Here is a 20480-nt window from a genome sequence, read left to right on the forward strand (position 1 = left end):
TTTCATAACATAGTCACCATTATTGTTTCGATATTGTCACATTGATATCCATAGATGTAATTCATTTGCTGGTGTGTGTGTGTGTGTGTGTGTGTGTGTGAGAGAGAGAGAGAGAGAGAGAGAGAGAGAGAAAGAGAGAGAGAGTGTGTGTGTGTATGTGCGCGCGTGCGTGCGTGCGTGCGTGTGTGCGCACGCACATGCATGTATGCAACTGAGAATTGAGCCCAGGGCCTCAGGTATACTAAGCACATGTGCTACTATTGAGCTATACCCCCAGCCTCATTTATTTATTTTATTCCAGTCTTGGGACTTGAACTCAGGGCCTAGGCTACGGTTCTACACTTGTACCATAGCCCCACTTCTGGCTTTTTTTTTTTGTTAATTGGGGATTGACTTTCCTGGTTAGGTTGACGTTGGACTGTGATTTTGAGATCTTAGACTACTGAGTACTTACTGTTACAGAGTTGAGCCATTGTCATTCACTTTTAATTTTCTTTCTTTTTTTTTTTTTTTTTTTTTGTGAACACACTGTACAGAGGGGTTACAATTACATGGGCAGGTTAATGAGTACATTCCTTATCAAGTATTGCAGCTTCCTCCTTTGTTTACCCTTCATATCCCTTCCCAGCCCCCCCCCCCCCCATCATTGTAAAGCTCGTTTTCGACATGACAACTTGTAATTCTCATTGTTGCAACAGGTCCACCTGTATCCTTAAACGACTTGTTTTTCCCCATCTCCACTTTTAATTTTCAATAATAACATTCTGTTATGGATAGTATTAGAAAAATTAAAATATCTGCTGGGCTAAAGTTTAGCTTACTGGTAGAATAGTAGCCACGTATGATGGAGGTCCTGAATTCCATGCCCAGAAACACACACACACACACACACACACACACACACACATACAAATACACACACAGATAACTATGCCAAGAGCCAATGTTTTACACACACTCACACACACACACACACACACACACACACACACACACACAGATAAACATGCCAGGAGCCAATGTTTTACAACTGGAATCCTAGCTAGTCAGGAGGCTGGAGTAAGAGGATCACAGTTTGAAACCAACCTAACAGGGAACGTCTGTGAGTCTCATCTCTAATTAACCAGCGAGAAGCGAAGGTGTGACTCAAGTGGTAGAGTGCCAGCCTTGAGTGAAAAAGCCAATCAAGAGCCTGAGTTCAAGCTTCAGTACGGGTACAAAAAGAATAGTCATGCAAATGTTGTGAGGTACTACTTCATCATAGACTTGCCTAGAAAGTAGTGATGCCAAACAACTTTTCATTTGCCATTAGCTGTTTGCTTTGGAGAAATGTCTGTTTAAATCCATTGTCTATTTGGGTTATCTATTTTTGTTGAGTTACAATTGTTATTTTCTTCCATATTTTGGACTCTCTGTTCCCTCTCTTGCTAGTGCCCCTTTCTTATCTTTCTTTTCTTTTCTTTCTTTCTTTTTCTTTCCTTCCTTCCTTCTCTCTTTTCTTTCTCTCTTTCTTTCCTTCTTTCTCTCTTTCCTTCTTTCTCTCTTTCTCTCCCTCCCTCCCTCCTTCTCTCCCTCCCTCCTTTCTTTATTTCTTTCTCTCTCTCTCTGTCTGTCTTCTCTTTCTTCCCTTTCTTCCCTTTCTTTGTTTCTTTCCTGGTCTTGGGGCTTAAACTCTGGTTTTGAGCACTGTCCCTGGATTCCTTTTACTCAAGGCTAGTGCGCTACCACTTAAGCTATAGTGCCACTTTTGGTATTCTGAGTGGTTTATTGGAGATAAGAGTCTCATGGACTTTCCTGCCCGGTCTGGCTTTGAACCGAGATCGTTAGATGTCAGCCTCCTGAGTAGCTAGGATTCCAGGCATGAGACACCAATGCCCAGTTTATATTCTTTTTTTTTTTTTTTTTTTTGTGGGTCTGGTCGTGGGGCCTGAACTCTGGGCCTGGGCGCTGCCCCTCAGCTCTTCAGCTCAAGGCTAGCGCTCTACCACTTGAGCCACAGCGCCACTTACGGCTTTTTTTCTTTTGCTTATGTGGTGCTAAGGAATCAAACCCAGGGCCTCAGGCATGCAAGGCAAGCACTCTACCACTGAGCCACCTTCCCAGCCCTATATTCTTCTTTTTTTCGGGGACAGGGGCGGGGGGGGGGGGGGGGGAGGTCCGGTCGTGGGGCCTGAACTCTGGGCCTGGGCCCTGTCCCTCAGTTCTTCAGCTCAAGGCTAGTGCTCTACCACTTGAGCCACAGTGCCACTTCCGGCTTTTTTCTTTTTGCTTATGTGGTGCTGAGGAATCAAACCCAGGGCCTCATGCATGCAATGCAAGCGCTTTACCACTGAGCCACCTTCCCAGCCCTATATTATTCTTTTTTAAGGGTGTTTGTTTAAAGACAGGATGTTGATATGTAGCCCAGGTAGCCGAGAACTGACTGTGTAGTCCAGTACTGTAACTTGCTATCATCGTGCCTTTTGCCCCTCAAGTGCTGGAATTACGGTTATTTATCATCAGGCCTAGCTGCCCAGTAGTTTCTAGTTTTATGAAGTCCAGTTTCATCTATTTTTACCTTTGATGTTAGTAAGCTTTTGGTATTTATAGCTAAAAACTTGTTGTTATAGAGGTTTTCCATATAGTTTCTTTTGAGAATTTTGTAGCTCATAGAATTATAGCTTTTTAGAGTTATAGAATTATAGAGTTATAGCTCATAGAATTAGAAGTTTGATGTATTTTGAATGGTTAGGAAAGTGTCCAACTTCACATTTTGGCATGTAGACATTCAGTTTACACAGCAGCAATAGTTCCAAAAAAAGAGCTTTCTGTAGGGAAGAGTCTTAGCAGCCTTATTGAAAGTCAATTGACCTAGGAGTCATTTCTGTTCTTTGTCCTGTTCTTTTGTGTCCTGAATGCAGGTGCCATGTTTGTTTCATTATAATACCTTTGTTTTAAGTTTTCAAATCAGGAAGTGTGATACTTCCAACTTTGTTTCTATTTTCAGATTGTTTTGTCTATTGGGGTCCCTTGAGATTACATCTGAATTTTAGGATAGACTTTTCTATTTGTAGGAAAAACAAAACAAAACAAAAAAAACATGTAGGATAACCATGGATTTGCATTGAGTCTGTAGATTTCTTACTTTGGAGACAAGATCTTGCTATGTTTCTTAGGCTGGCCTTCCTCAGACTTACTGTGTAGCCCAACCTGATCTTGAATTTTTTAATCTTCCTGTCACAGCCTTCTGGGTACTGAGATTACAGGAATGTTCTACCATGCCCAGCTATAGATTACGTTTTTCTTAATAATATTATGTTTTTATCTTAATAATATGATGTCTCCAATATATAACCATTGAAATCTTTATTTATGTCTTCTTTACAGATTTCATCAGTGTTCTGTTTTTCAGTGTGTAAATCTTGCTCCTTTGTTCACTTTATGCCAGATGATTTAGTTACACTGTTATAAATGGAGTTATTCTCTCAATTTTCTTTTCAAATTATTCATTGTTAATGCATGCCAGTTTTTGTGTTTGTGTTTTGTGTATTTGCTAAATTTATTAGCTTTAATAGTTTTGTGAATCTTTAGGATTATGTATGCAAGTTCATAGTGTCTGCAAACATAACTTTACTTCTTCCTTTCCAACTTGAATTTCTTGTCTTATTGCCTTGGTTCGAACTTATGTTGAACAGAGGTGATGTAAACAGAGTAAAACTCCTACTTTATTCTTCATGTTAAGGGGAATTCTTTCGACTTGGATCACTGAGTATGACGTCAGCTATATGATTTTTTTTTTCATACCAAGCCTTTGTCATGTTGAGAATGCTGTCTTCTGTTTTTTTTTTTATTAAGAAATTTTTTCCTTTTTTTTTCTTTCTTTTCTTTTCTTTTCTTTTTTTTATAGGTTGTAGGGCTTGAACTCTGGGCTTGGGCGCTATCCCTCAGGTCTTTAGCTCAAGGCGAGTGCTCTACCACTTGAGTCACAGCGCCACTTCTGGTTTTCTAGTGGTTTATTGGAGATAAGAGTCTCAAGGCCATTTCTACCCAGGCTGGCTTTGAACTGCAATCCTCAGATCTCAGCTTCCTGAGTAGCTAGGATTACAGGTGTGAGCTACCAGCGCCCGGCTTTCCTTTCTTTTTCAAAAATATGTGTGCTGGTACTGAGGCTTGAATTCAGGGCTCCATGCCCTTTCTAAGCTTTTTCTTTCATGGCTGTCACTACCACTTGAGCCTTGCCTTGTCTAGCTTTTTGCTGGTTAATTAGAGCAAAATCTCACATATTTGTCTTCCTATGCAGACTTCGAACTTAGATCCTCTAGGTCTCAGCTGAGATCCTCAACTTGTGGGTAGGGATGGGAGCCTCCTTGAGTTTCTTTTTATTCAAGGCTAGTGCTCTACCATTTGAGCCTCAGTGTCTTTTCTGAGTAGTTTATTAGAAATAAAGATCTCATAGACTTTCCTGCCCAGACTGGCCTTGAACCATGATCCTCAGATCTCAGCCTCCTGAATAGTTAGGGTAACAGGTGTGAGCCACCAGTGATTTTAATGTTTTAAATTTAACATTTTTCGGGCTGGGAAGTTGGCTCAGTGGTAGAGCGCTTGCCTTGCATGCCTGAGGCCCTGGGTTCGATTCCTCAGCACCACATAAGCAAAAAGAGAAAAACCGGAAGTGGCGCTGTGGCTCAAGTGGTAGAGCGCTAGACTTGAGCTGAAGAGCTGAGGGACAGTGCCCAGGCCCAGAGTTCAGGCCCCATAAGCGGACCCCCCCCCAAAAAAAAAAAAAATTAACATTTTTCATGTCTTAACACATTGTCCTGGAAAATGCTTCCTTACTGACTGTTCGGTTATTCTCTCTAGTGTTGTTTTTATTATTGCAGAAATAGATATTTTTCCCTTCAGCTTTAGCCATACTTATTTGTATAATTTTCTTTTTGGCAGTACTAGGCTATGAACTCAAGTTTTTATACTTAGTAAGCCATTGCTATTACCCAAGCCATTCTTTTTTTGGGGGGGGCGGGGTCTGGTCGTGGGGCCTGAACGCTGTCCCTCAGCTCTTCAACTCAAGGCTAGCGCTCCACCACTTTGAGCTACAGCACCAATTCCGGCTTTTTTCTTTTTGCTTATGTGGTGCTGAGGAATCAAACCCAGGACCTCAGGTATGCAAGGCAAGCATTCTACCACTGAGCCACCTTCCCAGTCCCTACCCAAGCCATTCTGTGAGCCTTTTATGCTCACTTTTGCCTAGACCAGCCTGGACCCCAATCTTGTTTCTGCTTTTCATCCCATGACTAGTATGACAGCCTTTTCTGTTGACATGGGGTCTTTTTAACTTTTTGTACAAGTTGGCTTGAAATGGTGATCCTCCTTTTCTTTCCCCCCTCAGTATCTGGGATTAGAGGTATGAGCTACTGCACTTGTCATAAAATTATTTTTAAAACACTTTGTGAAATCATCTTATTTTGATCTCCCCATAATCCTTTGAGGTAGAGGATATGATCCTCTATTTACAATTGTGGCCAAAGACAAATTTCAGTAGCTGGAAAACAATTGATATTTTTTTTTCCCATTTTTCGAATGAAGGCTGGAAGAAGATAGTTTATGTAAATCCACAAAGCTGATTTGCTCCCAAAGCCAAGACTAGCACTCTAGACATAGTGATCTGCCTTGGTTATACACACAACCAGTTCCATTTAAACTAAAATAGTCATAAATAACTAACAAAGTCATCAATTCCATTTCGCCTAATACGAGGATTCATAGAAAGAAATCTGTTCATAAGCATAAAGAGCCATATCTTTTTCTTCCTTGCCAGAAAGCAATCAAAACCACGAAGTCTGGTGATCCCTAGGCATTTGCATTGTGTAACAGGCTTCAGATGAGTTGCTTTGGTCAGATTGTGAGTCATATAGAAACCCAAATACTTCAGCTTCCTCCCTCCCAATTAAAAACTTCATATAAACGAAGGGATTTTGTTTAACATGGGGACACATACATTATCGTACATGTAGATAACATTCCATTCATGGCTTGCTAGTACTTTTCTTCTATTTAATTGGAAACAAATTAGGAGTTAAATTCTCTTCTTTCCTTTGTAAGTGTGTGTTTATGTTTTGTACTGGTACTGGGACTTAAACTCAGGGCCTAGGTGCTGTCCCTTGGCTTTTTCCCTCAAGGATGGTACTCTGCTACTTGAACCACATCTCTACTTCTGGATCTTTTAATTTTATATATTTTTGTCTTTCCCTGTTTGGTACTAGTGAATGCTCCCTAGAGGTTGCACTTGCTAGGTAGTGCTTTACCATTGAGCTACACCCAGCCCTACTTCTAGCTTTTTGTTGGTTCATTGGAGATGAGAGTCTCTGAGATTTTCCTGCCTAGGCTGGCTGAACTGTAAACCTCATATCTCAGCCTCCTGAGTACCCAGGATTACAGGCATGAGCTACCAGTCCTGTGTAGTAATGAATATTTTTATTTTCATTATTTTCATCTTTGTGAACATAACAAAGATGGGGATTCAGGGCTGCCCTGGTTTTCTGCTACCTGCGGATGCTTGGTTTGTGATCTTTTCCTGATGAAATATAGACAGATTGGAAGGATGGCTTCTCCTGTGCTGTGCATTCAGCCTACATGTGTAGGACTGTAAGGTATGATTGTAGAGCATAGTAATTGTCAAACATGTTCCTCAACAGATCTACAATTCCTGAACTCTGTAAAACCTTATTATGATGGTATTATGTTTGTATTATTACCAGTCCTTTCAGCGATGTGTTCAAAGAGTCAAGACTCGAAATTCTCATAACAAGACTGTTGAAAATGGAACCTAGACCAAATGGTCTCAAGAGTCTTGGCCTGTCATCTGTCCCAACCAAATGCCTGGCCATGTGTTATGTGCTATGCTGGAGAGCAGTATTTGGCCAGCCTTGTTACCTCTGCTGAGGCTCAGCTAGCCTTCTTCTGCCAGAGGAGGTGGACAGTGAAACCAGGGAACCAAAGAAGGAGGAGGACAGAGAAACTAAAAGGGATTAGTAAGCTTGAGTTTCCTAAATGGTTCAAGGGCTAGCTGAATTCCTGGGAATGTGTGGATCTTCTTAATATTGTATTTTTAGAAGTTTCTACCTTAGCAGGTTTGGAGAAAGACAGAGAGAGCTGGGGGAGGGGGAGAGGGAGAGGGGGAGAGAGAGAGAGAGAGAGAGAGAGAGAGAGAGAGAGAGAGAGAGAGAGAGAGAGAGAGAGAGAGAGAGAGAGAGAGAGAATGTGTGTGTGTATGTGTGTGTGTGCGCGTGTGTGCGCGATGTACAGAGTAGACAGGAATAAGAGTTTACTTGGGCCTCTTCTTCACAGTAATATTTTAAAATGTTCATTAGTGGTAAGTTTTCTCTAAATTTATTTTAATTTATTGTTTTGATGCTGGGGTTTGGACTTAGCCTTCTGCTTGCTAGGCAAATATTATACCATTTAGCCACTTCGTCCAACCTCTTTGCTTTTACTTCTATTTTTTAGATAGAGTCTTACGATTTTGTTTTGTCCAGCCTTGGACCAAGATCTTCTTGCTTCCACCTGTAGAGTACAGTGCATCACAGCCATGCATCTGTACACCTGACTTGACTATTGAGATAGGGTATTGCAGACTTTTTGCCTGGGCTAGGTATCAAACTGTGATTCTCCTATGTCTGCTCCCTGAATATTTGGTATTATATAAGTATGTACCACCATATCAGCCCTGTATGTGATTTAATTTTATACCTATAGAGAGCTTTTACAATGAAAGTTCAGAGTTATTTACAAAGAAAAGCGTTTATCTGACTAGGTGCACCTGATTCATTTCCATTCATTACTGCTTTAGGCTAGGGACCATGGTAAACACTGAAGAAACTAAATCAGTTCTCTGTCAGACTTTTACCCAAATATAGGCTACTATGTGATTAGTGTGTAATGTTTCCTGGTGCTACCCAGGTGGTTATGGGAAGGGCCTTTGAATGAATACAAGGAAATAGATTCTACCATTGGGTAGAGGACAGGGAGGAAAGGGACTGAGGATTAAAAAGTGTCCTGTCACTTTAAGAAGGACGTCACTAAACCAATCTCACTTGCTTTGTGTTTCCTTATTTATTTTGTACTGGTACTGGGGCTTGAACTCAACCCATGGGTGCTGATCCTTTGCTATTTCACTAAAGGCAGGCACTTTACAACATGAGCCATAGCTCCACTCCTTACTTTTGCTGGTTTAATTGGAGATAAGAGTCTCATGGACTTTACTGCCCTGGCTGGCTCTGGGTTGTGATCCTCAGATCTCAGCTTCTGAGTCTGTAGGATTACAGGCATGCCTCCAACACTTCTTTAACTAGTATTTGTAGTTTCTTGGGCTTTCTTCATGTAAATTCATGAAAAACAACTTGCCACCCACTCTGAGCACTCAGCCCTTCCAGATCCTCCTGTCTGCCCTTAGTGACATAAAATCCATGTAGAAACTGTGTTGACTTTCTATGTCCCCTGTCCTTTCCCTTTGCAGATTATTCCTCTGCTGTTCAGAAGTTTTCCCAGACACTGCATTCGTTCCAGTTTGACTTCATTGGGGACACTCTGACTGATGATGAGATTAATATCGGTAAGTGGACATGCATCTCCTGACTGACACTATGCAGCTCCCTGGATATGTGCCTCCCTCTTGTTCCAGTACCTGCATAGGAAGGATTGGGGCTGCTGCCCTTGTTATCTTCCTATACAACTGATTAAGTTCTCCTAAGGACCACTGAGGCCTCTGCTGCAGTCAATCAGCAGGGGGACTTTGCTTTAAATCAGCAAATATATGAACATTTGTATTTTCCTAAAAGATACAGTGATATTGTGTGTGTGTGTGTGTGTGTGTGTGTGTGTGTGTGTGTGTGTGTGTGTGTGTGTGTGTGTGTGTGTGTGTGTGTGTTCATGCAAGTAATGGGGCTTGAACTCAGGGCCTCATATTCTCTGCTTGGTCTTTTTTCAAGGCTGGTGCTCTACCACTTGAACCAGAGTTCCACTTCTGATTTTTATATAGTTTTTTTTTTTTTTTTGCTGGTCTGGGGCATGAAGTCAGGGTCTGGGCACTGTCCCTGAGTCTCTTTGTGCTCAAGGCTAGCACGCTACCACTTAAGCCGCAGTTCCACTTCCTCTACTTTTGATGTTTTTGCTGGCTAATTGGACATTAGATCACTTAGACTTTCCTGCCTGGACTGGCTTTGAGCCATGATCCTCAGATCCCAGCCTCCTGGGTAGGTGGGATTATAGGCGTGAATCACACCAGCACTTGGCATGGTTATTTATTTGTTTGTTTGTTTGTTGTCAGTCATGGGGCTTGAACTCTGGGCCTGGGCACTGTCCCTCAGCTTCAGCTCAAGGCAAGTGCTCTACCACTTGAGCCACAGCGCCACTTCCGGCTTTTTTTTTTTTCTGCTTATGTGGTGCTGAGGAAATGAACCCAGGGCCTCAGGCATGCAAGGCAAGCGCTCTACCACTGAGCCACCTTCCCAGCCCCCTGTGCATTTCTCTTAATGTAGCAGTTCTTCTGCCTGTGAATGTCAGCCTTCAGGTGTATGTACCTTCCGCTCCATAAATTCCGACTTTCGCTGTTGAAGCATCTGATGAACAGGTCCCCATTTGCCTCATCCTTCCTGTTGAACTTTTTGCTTCAAACTCACCCCCTCTGAACCTTACTGCAAATGATAGTGCAAATCAGTCAAGGAAAAAAGAAATATGTGCACTTGAACATAATGACTTATACACCAAATGAAAATGACTCACCAGCACTGCCAGATTCCTTGGCATACTATTGGTTGTGACATCTTTATCTGTCAACCTCAGATACAAACAGAGGATTGTCTTCCCATTGTTCTAAGGGAACTGACTCCATGAATGATGACAGAACAGTGATGTTTTTTCCACTGTGCTTGTTCAACTGGTCATGTTGAAAGCTGGGACTAGAGGTGGCAATAAGAGGAAGAGCCAGTGCTCCAGCTGTTGAAATGGATATTCTTTGGAGGCTTTGAGAAGAAATCCTGCAGGCCTACTTGGAGGCTATGTTGGGAAAGAACCATTGTTCTGCGTGTCCATTGGACCTTGCCCTTCAGGAACCAATACGACTGGCATTCCTTCACTGCATGCACCAGTGTTTTTCCAGAGACAAGGTGCATGCACAGTTAGGAAGATACTTGGATCTGAGCTTTGAGATTTCTCATTATATGCTCACGGGGCCTTTCCCCATAATGGGCTTCTTCAAGAGTTAACTCAGGCTGGGAATGTGGCTTAGTGGTAGTGTGCTTGCCTAGCATGCATAAAACCTGGGTTAAATTTCTCAGTACCACATAAACAGAAAAAAACCAGAAGGGGTGCTGTGGCTCAAGTGGTAGAGCTCTCGCCTTGAGCAAAAGGAGCTCAGGGACAGAGCCAAGGCCCTGAGTTCAAGCCCCAGGCCTGGCAAGAAAAAGAAAGACTTAACTCAGAAACATGAAGTCTGTTGTAGGGAATTTTTCAGCAGAGATGGCTGTGATTCAGTAGCCTTTGGGAAAAGCCTGAAAGCTCAAGGCTTCTGTGAAGAGGTCCTATCCTTGGAGATCAGCTGTAGGAATTGCCCTTGACTTTTTCATGTCTAATAGGGACAGACCATGTCTCATTTCGCAGACCGTGACATTTGCCATTGCCCTAGAGCAAGACATCTGTACTTCAATTGGCACTTCCTGGCCTTTTCTTTCTCCCTATGGGGCTGAGTAGCCAAAGAAAACACACATGTTTATGGAGTCTTTTTACCTTTTTAATGGAGTCTTTTTACATTTTTTATTGTGTTTATGGAGTCTTGTATCTGCTTCTGATTTGAGCTTTATTTGTTAGCTATGGGATCTTGGCAATGTTTTTTGGAATCATTGAGCCTTTATTTCCCTCTTCTGTCAAGTGGGGGATATAATCTGCTTCTTGGGGCCATGAAGAATGGATGAAATAATGCCTATGCATGAGTATATATAAATCAGGTAGCTCAGTGTCTGGTATGTACTTGGTGCTCAATAATTCAGTTACTATAGTTCAGTAATTCATATAAAAAGTAATAGTTGTTATATCATATATACCACATAATGCTGATCTATCCTTTAGGAAGGTGATAGATACTCACTTGAGAGAAGAGACATTCATTTGAAATTATGCTAGTCAAATTAGCTATGAAAGGAAAACACAGAATTATAAAATGTCTCTGATAGCTGGACCCTTAAAAATTGTCTACTTCTGTTTCTTTTTTTTTCCTTAATAGTACTAGGGTTTGAACTCAAGGAATTATGCTTGCTAAGCAGGTACTCTGCCACTTGAGCCAGGTCTTCAGCCCCTGGTTCAGTTATTTCTAATAGAGCTTTGTATCAGAAACAACTAGACATATTGAACCAGTCTCAGGACTTGCTTAGTCCAAAAGAATTGGAATCTTAAAAGTGGAGTTGTGGAGCCCAGGGTCCTGATGGACTGGTTGTACAGTCATCATGGTGTCAGTGGGCATAATGGACCTCTATGGCACAATTCATGCTCTTTTAAACTGTGCTTTTGGGTCCTCAAACTCTCCCACAAACCCAAGTTCAAACGAAGAAGATGTTTATATTGGATTTTCAAGGAAGAATTTTCTTGAAGAATGAAACTTGCAGATTGAAAGAGGAAAAGAAGATGATACTGTTAGAGTGCATACTGACTACATTCCCATAAACTAATAGGAAGATGGGAAGGAAGGGGGGAAGGGGAGAGAGGGAGAGGAATAGGAAAAGGGAGAGAGAGAGAGAGAGAGAGAGACTGAGACCAGTGTTAGGGAACTGGTTGTGGAAGGTTCCAACATCTGGATAGTAACAGGTATATCACTGGAACAGGTGTCTCTTAAAGCTCAATTGAATGAACTGCAGGAAATGGAAACAAGAGGTTTTTTGTTTCTTTTTGTCTTGTTTGTTCCTTTATCTCTGTTTTGGGGTAAGGAGGGCATGGAAGTGGGGGGGACAAAGTGAAGAAATGTGTCAGTGGTACTCACTAGACACTAATTTGAAAATGAACTATACAATTTATGGTTGGGGACTGGAAGGAAAAACTGGGAGTGACAGAAGGGGTGACATTGTCCAAGATGAAATGTGCTCATTACCTGACTTATGTAACCGTAACTACTGTGTATATCACCTTTCTAATAACAAAAAAAATTTAAAAAGCTCAATTGGGTCATTCAACACATTTTTAATGATTACCTATAAACCATGTTATCAATTAGATAAATTTGAAGAAGAGCTTTAGACAAATGACTATTCCAAAATAGTCCCAGCAGCTCTAAAGAAGAATGATTGCCAAATGAGCTTAAGAGAATCAGCTTCAAATCTTTAATGAAAGGCATTTATTTGTTCATTTGGAAAGAGATGGAGAGTCTACTAAGTGCCATAGACCAAGGTTTCAGAGACACAGTGCACATCTGCCTGGAAGGAACTCATATACAGGAAGGAGGTAGCTGGGGAAATAGACAATTACTTCCAATATCATGTGCTAAGTACTGTGGTAGAGGTAAGCATGTGGTAGTGCCTAATCCAGATTCTGTGTGTGTGTGTGTGTGTGTGTGTGTGTGTGTGTGTGTGTGTTGAGAGGAAGGTAATGGACAGAGGAAGCCAGAAAGGCTTCTCAAGAGAACTGACTTCAGAGTCCATTCCAGAGCCAGCTTGAGGCTTTCAAGTGGCTAGAGCTGAGATTTAAGGAGACCCTCACTTTGGGGTTTATGCAAGTGCAGGTTGACACCGAGAATGACTATGCTTCCTTCATTGTTATGGCTGAGAATCCTTGCTTGCCTAAGGCTTCTGGTATGAGTTGAATTTCTGAAGAAAGACTGAAGTGTTGGGAAAGACACAGAAAAAGTACTGAATGAGAACATCTTTCTTGCAGCTATAAGTAACTGAATGGGACTGGAGAGAGGGAAGAGGACTGAGTTCAGAACAGGCAGGTGTGTAGAGGCTCCATTGCCAGAGCTGATGAAAATCCGCAGAGTCAACCGGCTGTCCAGCTGTCAACTCATATTTTGTCTCCTGCAGTTAGTAATCAACTGGGGCCAGTGGTGACCAGCAAAAGACAGTCTATTTTAAAGCAATATCTCCAAATGAACTACAGTGATTGTGGCCATGCAAGAATTGGTTCTAGTGTAGCCAGATTATCTCATTCTTCACTAGAATGATATATCCAGAAGCATCATGCCTCTTTAAAAATATTAGGAATCAAGCCAAATTTAAAATACCGTTTCTGGTGACTCATGCCTGTAATCCTAGTCAGTCAGGAAGCTAAGATTTGAGGATTGTGGTTTGAAGCGTACCCAGACAGAAAAGTCTGTGAGATGCTACCTCCAGCCAACCAGCAAACTGGAGGTGTGTTTCAAGTAGTAAGAGTTGGGTTTAATGGCACGGTTGGAACTGTGGTTTTCATTGCTACAACTCAGCTGTGAATTCTCAGTAATGATTTTGCTTTCAACCAGGTGCCAATGGCAGTAATCCTAGCTTCTCGGGAGGCTGAGATCTGAGGATCCTGGGCAGAATAGACCGACAAGTCTGGGAAACTTTTTTTGGTTGTTATTAACAACATTTTGTTAATCCAAGGTAAATAAAAGTAATCCAAGGTAAATAAAAGAAACATCTGGAAAAACAGAAAGTCAATTGAGGTTATCAATAGCTCAAATTGTCCAAGTGGAAGAAAAATTACTTCAAAGCACTGGTATTGAGGAGAAGTGTGAACTATTAGACCTAGAGTAGAATCTGTGTTAGTAATTGAAACAATAAAAGGGAAAGTTAAAGACAGTGATTAACATACCAGCTTAACTTTTCATTTGGAGATGTGACAGGTGAGAATATATGGTGTTACTGAGAGTCTGGCCACTGGTATCACTAATTTTAATTTAGGATGGTGACATAAAGGTAATCGTGAAAATAATGACTTGTTTAAATACATCTCTCAAGGAAACTCAAAGTCAAAGATAATCCAAATGCTTCAAAGTCTTGTGAATAAAAAAGAAGATACCAGATACCATGTAGAATGAAGGAATCAATCAGCATCTTTGTGGAGAGCACTTAAAAAATGAATAGTCCTGTGAATGTAGCTTAGTGGTAGAGTGCTTGCCTAGCATGCATGAAGTCCTGGGTTCAATTCCTTAGTACCACATAAACAGAAAAAAACGGTGGTGGGCTCTAGTAGTAGAGTGCTAGCCTTGTGCACCCTGAGTTGAAGCCCCAGGGCTGGCAAAAATAGGATAGTTACTTATTAAGCATTTCCAAGTAATTAATCTCATGGTTATATATATATATATATATATATATATATATATATATATATATATATATATATATATATATATATATATATATATATTTATTTATTTAATAGGAGTTTCTAAATCTAGGAGGGGATTTGTAAGAGAGAATAAGATTCCATTTATGAACATTTAAAGTTACAAAAGCATAGTCTATTAAGTTGTTATGAGTTATTGAGAGCCTACAAAATAAGAGAAATGATTTCCTAATATATGAAAAAAGTAGAGCACTAAAAGTGCAGTAATATTCCAAATAAAGTCAACAACCAACCTTCATCAGTTCATTCAGTCCTGATTTGCTCTTGTTCTTTAGCTAGCATAGCTATCACAGAATTCTAGCTCGTTATTCATTAGAGTTCTGGAAATTCTTAGCTTGTTGGTGTGTCCTATATTTTTTCAATGGGTGTTACCATGAGCTTGTACAAATGGTTTCTGTCATAGTCCTTTTCTGTGGGGTTCTGGAGAAATCTTTCTTTACTAATAATGAAGCATGTTGGTCTGTGGCTGACTAAGAATGCTTCAGAGAATGATCAGATTAAAACTTAAAAACTGGAGGGAGGGCTGGGAAATTGGCTCAGTGGTAGAATGCTTGTCTCACATGCATGAGGCCCTGGGTTGGATTCCTCAGCACCACATAAGCAGAAATAAAGCCCGAAGTGGCACTGTGGCTCAAGTGGTAGGACCCTAGCCTTGAGCTGAAGAGCTGAGGGACAGTGCTCAGGTCCAGAGTTCAGGCCCCACGACCGACACACATACACTCTCTCTCTCTCTCTCTCTCTCTCTCTGTATGGAGACCTGGCTCAAGTGGTACAGTGTTTGCCTATCAAGTTCAAAGCCATGGCTTCAATTGCCCAAATAAAAGTTATCTCTACATGGGCAAAGACTTCAAATGACTGCAGTTGACACATCACTATTGATCATTTGTATGTGTGGAACATCGGATAACATTTGAATTCAAGAATAATACTACCACCTGGCACAGGTGGTTCATGCCTGTAATCTTAGGTACTCAGGAAACTGAGACTTGAGGATTGAGGTCTGCCAGCATAGGCAGACAAACTCAGCTCTTACCTTTAGCCAGTGAAAGGCTAGTAGTGAAGATGTGGCTTAATAATGGAACACCAGCCTTGGGTGAAAAAGCCAAGGAAGAGCTAGAGACTCTGAATTCCAGCCCTAGTATAGAAACACTCACACACACAAAAGAATAATGTCTAATGCCACAGCTGAAAAGACATGACTATTTCACAAAAGAAAAATCAACTCAAAAATGTTTCTACAAAAATACCATGTAATGTAAAACGAGCACAATAACAACCAAAATCTCAGCCATCGTGGTTTTGTTTTGTTTTTTTTCATTTCAAGGTGATACTTAAAATTTATGTGGAAATTCAGGAAGCCCAGACTAGTAAACACTTTTGTAAAAGAACAAAGTTGAAGGATACACACTTGCTCATTTCAAATGTCATTACAAAGGTAATGTTTATCACGACTGAGGTACTGGCTTAGGGCCAGACATAGCTATCAGTGCAATAGAATTACTGGTTTAGAAATCATCCCTTAATTTATGGTCCATTGATTTTTTTACAAAGGTGCAAAGACAGTTCAATTAGGGAAAGAATTGTTAACAAATGGTGCCTGGATCACTGAATAGACACATCGAAAACAGTGAATTGGGACTTTTGACTCATATCACATACAAAAATAAACTCAGAATTAATATAGTTGCTAAGAATAAGAGCTAAAACCTTTAACTCACTTAGAAGAAAATATACAAGTATAAATCTAAAGGACTTGACTCTTAGGATGGTTTCTTTTTTTATTTTCATTTTTGGTGCCAATACTAGAACTTGAACTCCCTCACTTGGCTTTTTCCAATCAGGCCTGGTGCTCTACCACTTGAGTTATATACCCTTTGGTTCAATAATTGTTTCTTAAGGGGCTAGGAAGGTGGCTCAGTGGTAGAGTGCTTGCCTTGCATGCATGAGGCCCTGGGTTCGATTCCTCAGCACCACATAAGCAGAAAAAGCTGGAAGTGGTGCTGTGCCTCAAGTGGTAGAGCACTAGCCTTGAGCTGAAGAGCTGAAGGACAGTGCCTAGGCCCAGAGTTCAGGCACCATGACTGGGAAAAAAAATTGTTTCTTATGTAAGAAACCAAAAATACACTCAATAAGAGTGAAAATGGTGTACTTTGGACTCAGCAAAATTATAAGCCTTCATTCTTTATTTTTTTTAATTGATTTTTTTGTGTGTTTTGAGTCAGGGCCTTGCTTTGTATTCCAGGCTGACGAATTCACTTTGTATCCTCTGGTAACTCATAATCTTCCTGCCTCTGCCTCCCAAGTGATGGAATCACCATGTCTGGCATTAAATTTATTTCTAACAACTGCATAAAAATGTAAATATTTGTACATACCAATATGTTGCTTATAATGTTTTGATTAAAATATGTATCGCTTGATGTTTAAATCAGGTTAAAAGCCTAAATGTGGTAATTCTGGCTTTTCTCCATGTGTGTTATCAATGGTAATCTAGAGGAGTGCTATTTCATTAATCGTTAATTACTTACTTCTCCCTAGAGAGATGTAGACTGTATAACAGAGGCTAGAGATGAGTGTGCACAGCAAAACTCTGGATTTGAATATTAGCTTTGTCATCCACTACTTGTGTGACCACCAAGTTACTTACCCCCTAAGAACACTGGGTTTCTCCCTGCTAAATTAGGAATACTGAATAACATGTAGCTATTCAGTTACCTTGGTGGTTAAACCCTCAGACAGGATCCTGGAACATTCACAATTCAAGAAATTAATCTTTTCCTTGAAGTGTTTTAATATGATACCTATTGCATTCCTTCAGAGGCAAACTGATCTTTCCTGGGAAAATGTCAAGAGTATCAGCCATGATTTCTCTCTGACTCCTTTTCTAGCATGAAATGTATAGGGACTGGAGTTCAGTAAACATTTCCATTTTTCCTTCTCACTCTTTCTGAGAAGGGTTTTTATCTTCTATATGCTGAGCTTGACTTTTGAATAAACTCAATTCTTCCCTGGCTTCCCTGGATATATGCAGTAACTTAATCCTTGGGAGAAATCAAATGCCTTCCTCTCATGTCCTGTCTTGACCCTGAACCTCATTTCCTTCATGTTAGAAATGCTGCACTACCTATTTAGTTCTTCTAGGAGGAGAAATCTAGCAAAAGATTTCTTGGTTAAAGAATGTTAATTTAGCCAGTCGCTGGTGGCTCATGCCTGTAATCCTGGCTACTCAAGAGGCTGAGATTTGAGGATCATGGTTCAAAGCCAAACTGGGTAGAAAAGTCACTGAGAGACTCTTATCTCCAATTAAGCAACAGAAAATCGGAAGTGAGCTGTGGCTCAAATTGGTAGAGTGCTAGCCTTGAGCAAAAGAGCCCAGGGACCCAGCTCCTGAGTTTCAAGCCTTACAAATGACAAAAAAATAATGCTAATTTGAGCTGGGCACTGGTGGCTCACGTCTAGCTACGCAGGAAGCTGAGATCTGAGGATTGATGTTTGAAGCTAGCCTGGGCAGAAAAGTCCCTGTGCCCTCTTACCTCCAATAAACTACTCAAAAAAGCAGGAACTGATGCTGCGCCTCAAGTGGCAGAGCATTAGCCTTGATACAAAGAGGCTCAGGGACAGCGTCAAGGCCCTGAGTTCAAGCCCAGGACCAGCAAAAAAAATGTTAATTTGCTGGTGAGGTGTGGTAGCATACATGTTCACAGTCCCAGCACTTGGGAAACCATTACAGGAAGAGTACAAATTTGAAGCCAGCCTGGCTTATATGAAGAGAGACTCTATTTACCCCCCCCCCCCCCCCCCCCCATCATCATCATCATCATCATCGACACTTGTTGCTTTGTTTGTTTGTTTGTTTGTTTGTTTGGGTCCGGTCATGGGGCCTGAATTCTGGGCCTGGGCGCTGTCCCTCAGCACTTCAGCTCAAGGCGAGCGCTCTACCACTTGAGCTACAGTGCCACTTCCGGTTTTCTGGTGGTTTATTGGAGATAGGAGTCTCACGGTCTTTCTTGCCCGGGCTGGCTTTGAACCGCGATCCTCAGATCTCAGCCTCCTGAGTAGCTAGGATTACAGGCCTGAGCCACCAGCGCCCGGCTCCGCCTTTTTTCTTTTTGCTTATGTGGTGCTGAGGAATCGAACCCAGGGCCTCAGGCATGCAAGGCAAGCACTCCACCACTGAGCCACCTTCCCAGCCCCTGCATTTTTATTGTTATTATAAAGGTGATATACAGAAGGGTTACAGTTACATAAGTCAGCTAGACTACTTTTCCTGTAATTCAGATACCATTTGAAAATATACTTCATGCTGCTTTTTTTTTTTCCCCCCCTCCAATCCTGGGGCTTTAACTCAGGGCCTGGGCACTGTCCCAGAGCTTCTTTACTCAAGGCTCGTACTCTACTGCTTGAGCCATAGTGCCACTTCCAGCTTCTTCTGTGTATATGCTATTGAGGGATCAAACCCAGGGCTTCCTGCATGCTAGGCAAGCACTCTACCACCAAGCCACGTTCCCAGCCAGAACTCAGCATTTTTTTTTTTTTTTTTTTTTTGTTGTTGTTGTTGTTGATGTTGTTGGACGTGGGGCCTGAACTCTGGGCCTGGGTGCTGTCCCTCAGCTCTTCAGCTCAAGGCTAGCATTCTACCACTTGAGCCACAGTACCACTTCCGGTTTTCTATGAGATAAGAATCTCACGGACTTTCCTGCCTGGGCTGGCTTTGAACCTTGATCCTCAGATCTCAGCCTCCTGAGTAGCTAGGGTTACAGGTGTGAGCCACTGGCTCATGGCTACACCCCCTCTATAAATACAGTGTATTCTTTGTGGCCAAATGCCACAGAGTAAGAATTCGAAAGTAGGTTAAGAATTATATTCCTGGGGGCATAAAAATAATAAATTGTGGAAATTCATGTGACAAAATGAAAAGGAACTTTAACTGAACCTATATCTATATTTATATCTTTTTTTTTTGGGGAGGGGGGTCCAGTCGTGTGGCCTGAACTCTTGGCCTGGGCACTGTCCCTCAGCTCTTCAGCTCAAGGCTAGCGCTGTACCACTTAAGCCACAGAGCCACTTCCGGCTTTTTTCTTTTTGCTTATGTGGTGCTGAGGAATCCAACCCAGGGCCTCATGCATGCAAGGCGAGCGCTCTACCACTGAGCCACCTTCCCAGCCCCTAAATTGTAGTTTTTTTGAGAGCTGATAAATGGTAGTTGGTTTTTTTTTTTTTTTTTGCCAGTCTTTGAGCTTGAACTCAGGGTCTGGACACTGTCCTTGAGCTTCTTTAGTTCAAGGCTAGCACTTTACCATTTGAGCCACAGTGCCACTTCAGGGTTTTTTTTTCTGTGTATGCGGTACTGAAGAATCGAACCAAGGGCTTCATTCATGCTAGGCAAGCACTCTACCACTAAGCCACATTCCCAGCCCTCATAAATGGAAGTTTTAGCTAATACATTCAGTCATGTACATGTTCAAGGACAAGAGAACACATAATCAGTATCCAGAAGTTTTGGTTCATTATTCCACTAGGAATTTTTTGAAGGGAAGTTTTTGAAGGAAAACCACCATCTTCTGCTGGAATTTGAATTTTTTAGTCCAAGCTTTTGCTTGGGTTCCTGCTTAGAGATCTGTATGTTCCATTTCCAGAGATGCATTTCTGGAGGCTAGAAGTTTGGATCAAGGTGTTAGCAGGCTCTTAGGGCTATAGAGGGAGGATCTGCTCCAGGCTTCTTGGCTGCTACATGGCCATTTTCTTCCTACCTTTTTTTCTTTTGTGGACATTGGGCTTGAACTCAGTCTGGGTGAGCTGTCCCTGAGCCTTTTCTCTCAAGGCTAATACTTTACCACTTTGAGGCACAGAGCCACTTCTGGTTTTTCTGGTGGTTAATTGGAGATGAGAGTCTCCAGGACTTTCCTGCTCAGGCTGGCTTTGAGCTGGGATCCTCAGATCTCAGCCTCCTGAGTAGCTAGGATTATAGGTGTGAGCTACCAACACCTGGCATTATTAGCTTATTTGACCATTAAAACAAGTCTTTGAGGGGCTGGGAAGGTGGCTCAGTGGTAGAGCGCTTGTCTTGCATGCCTCAGGCCCTGGGTTCGATTCCTCAGCACCACATAAGCAAAAAGAAAAAAGCCGGAAGTGGCGCTGTGGCTCAA

At 41.6% G+C, this 20480-nt stretch overlaps 1 protein-coding gene across 3 annotated transcripts in view; it reads left to right on the forward strand.

The window, feature by feature from the left end:
* Ophn1 (oligophrenin 1) overlaps positions 1 to 20480 on the forward strand; it is a 299051-nt gene that overhangs the window by 68797 nt on the left and 209774 nt on the right. For all 3 annotated transcript variants that reach the window (XM_042694942.1, XM_042694944.1, XM_042694943.1), the window contains exon 3: positions 8492 to 8587. In XM_042694942.1, the coding sequence (XP_042550876.1) occupies positions 8492 to 8587 (96 nt within the window). The remainder of the gene's footprint in view (positions 1 to 8491; positions 8588 to 20480) is intronic.

The sequence above is a fragment of the Dipodomys spectabilis genome, unplaced genomic scaffold (assembly GCF_019054845.1).
Source record: "Dipodomys spectabilis isolate Male_0828 unplaced genomic scaffold, ASM1905484v1 ptg000176l, whole genome shotgun sequence".
Taxonomy (NCBI): Eukaryota; Metazoa; Chordata; class Mammalia; order Rodentia; family Heteromyidae; genus Dipodomys; species Dipodomys spectabilis.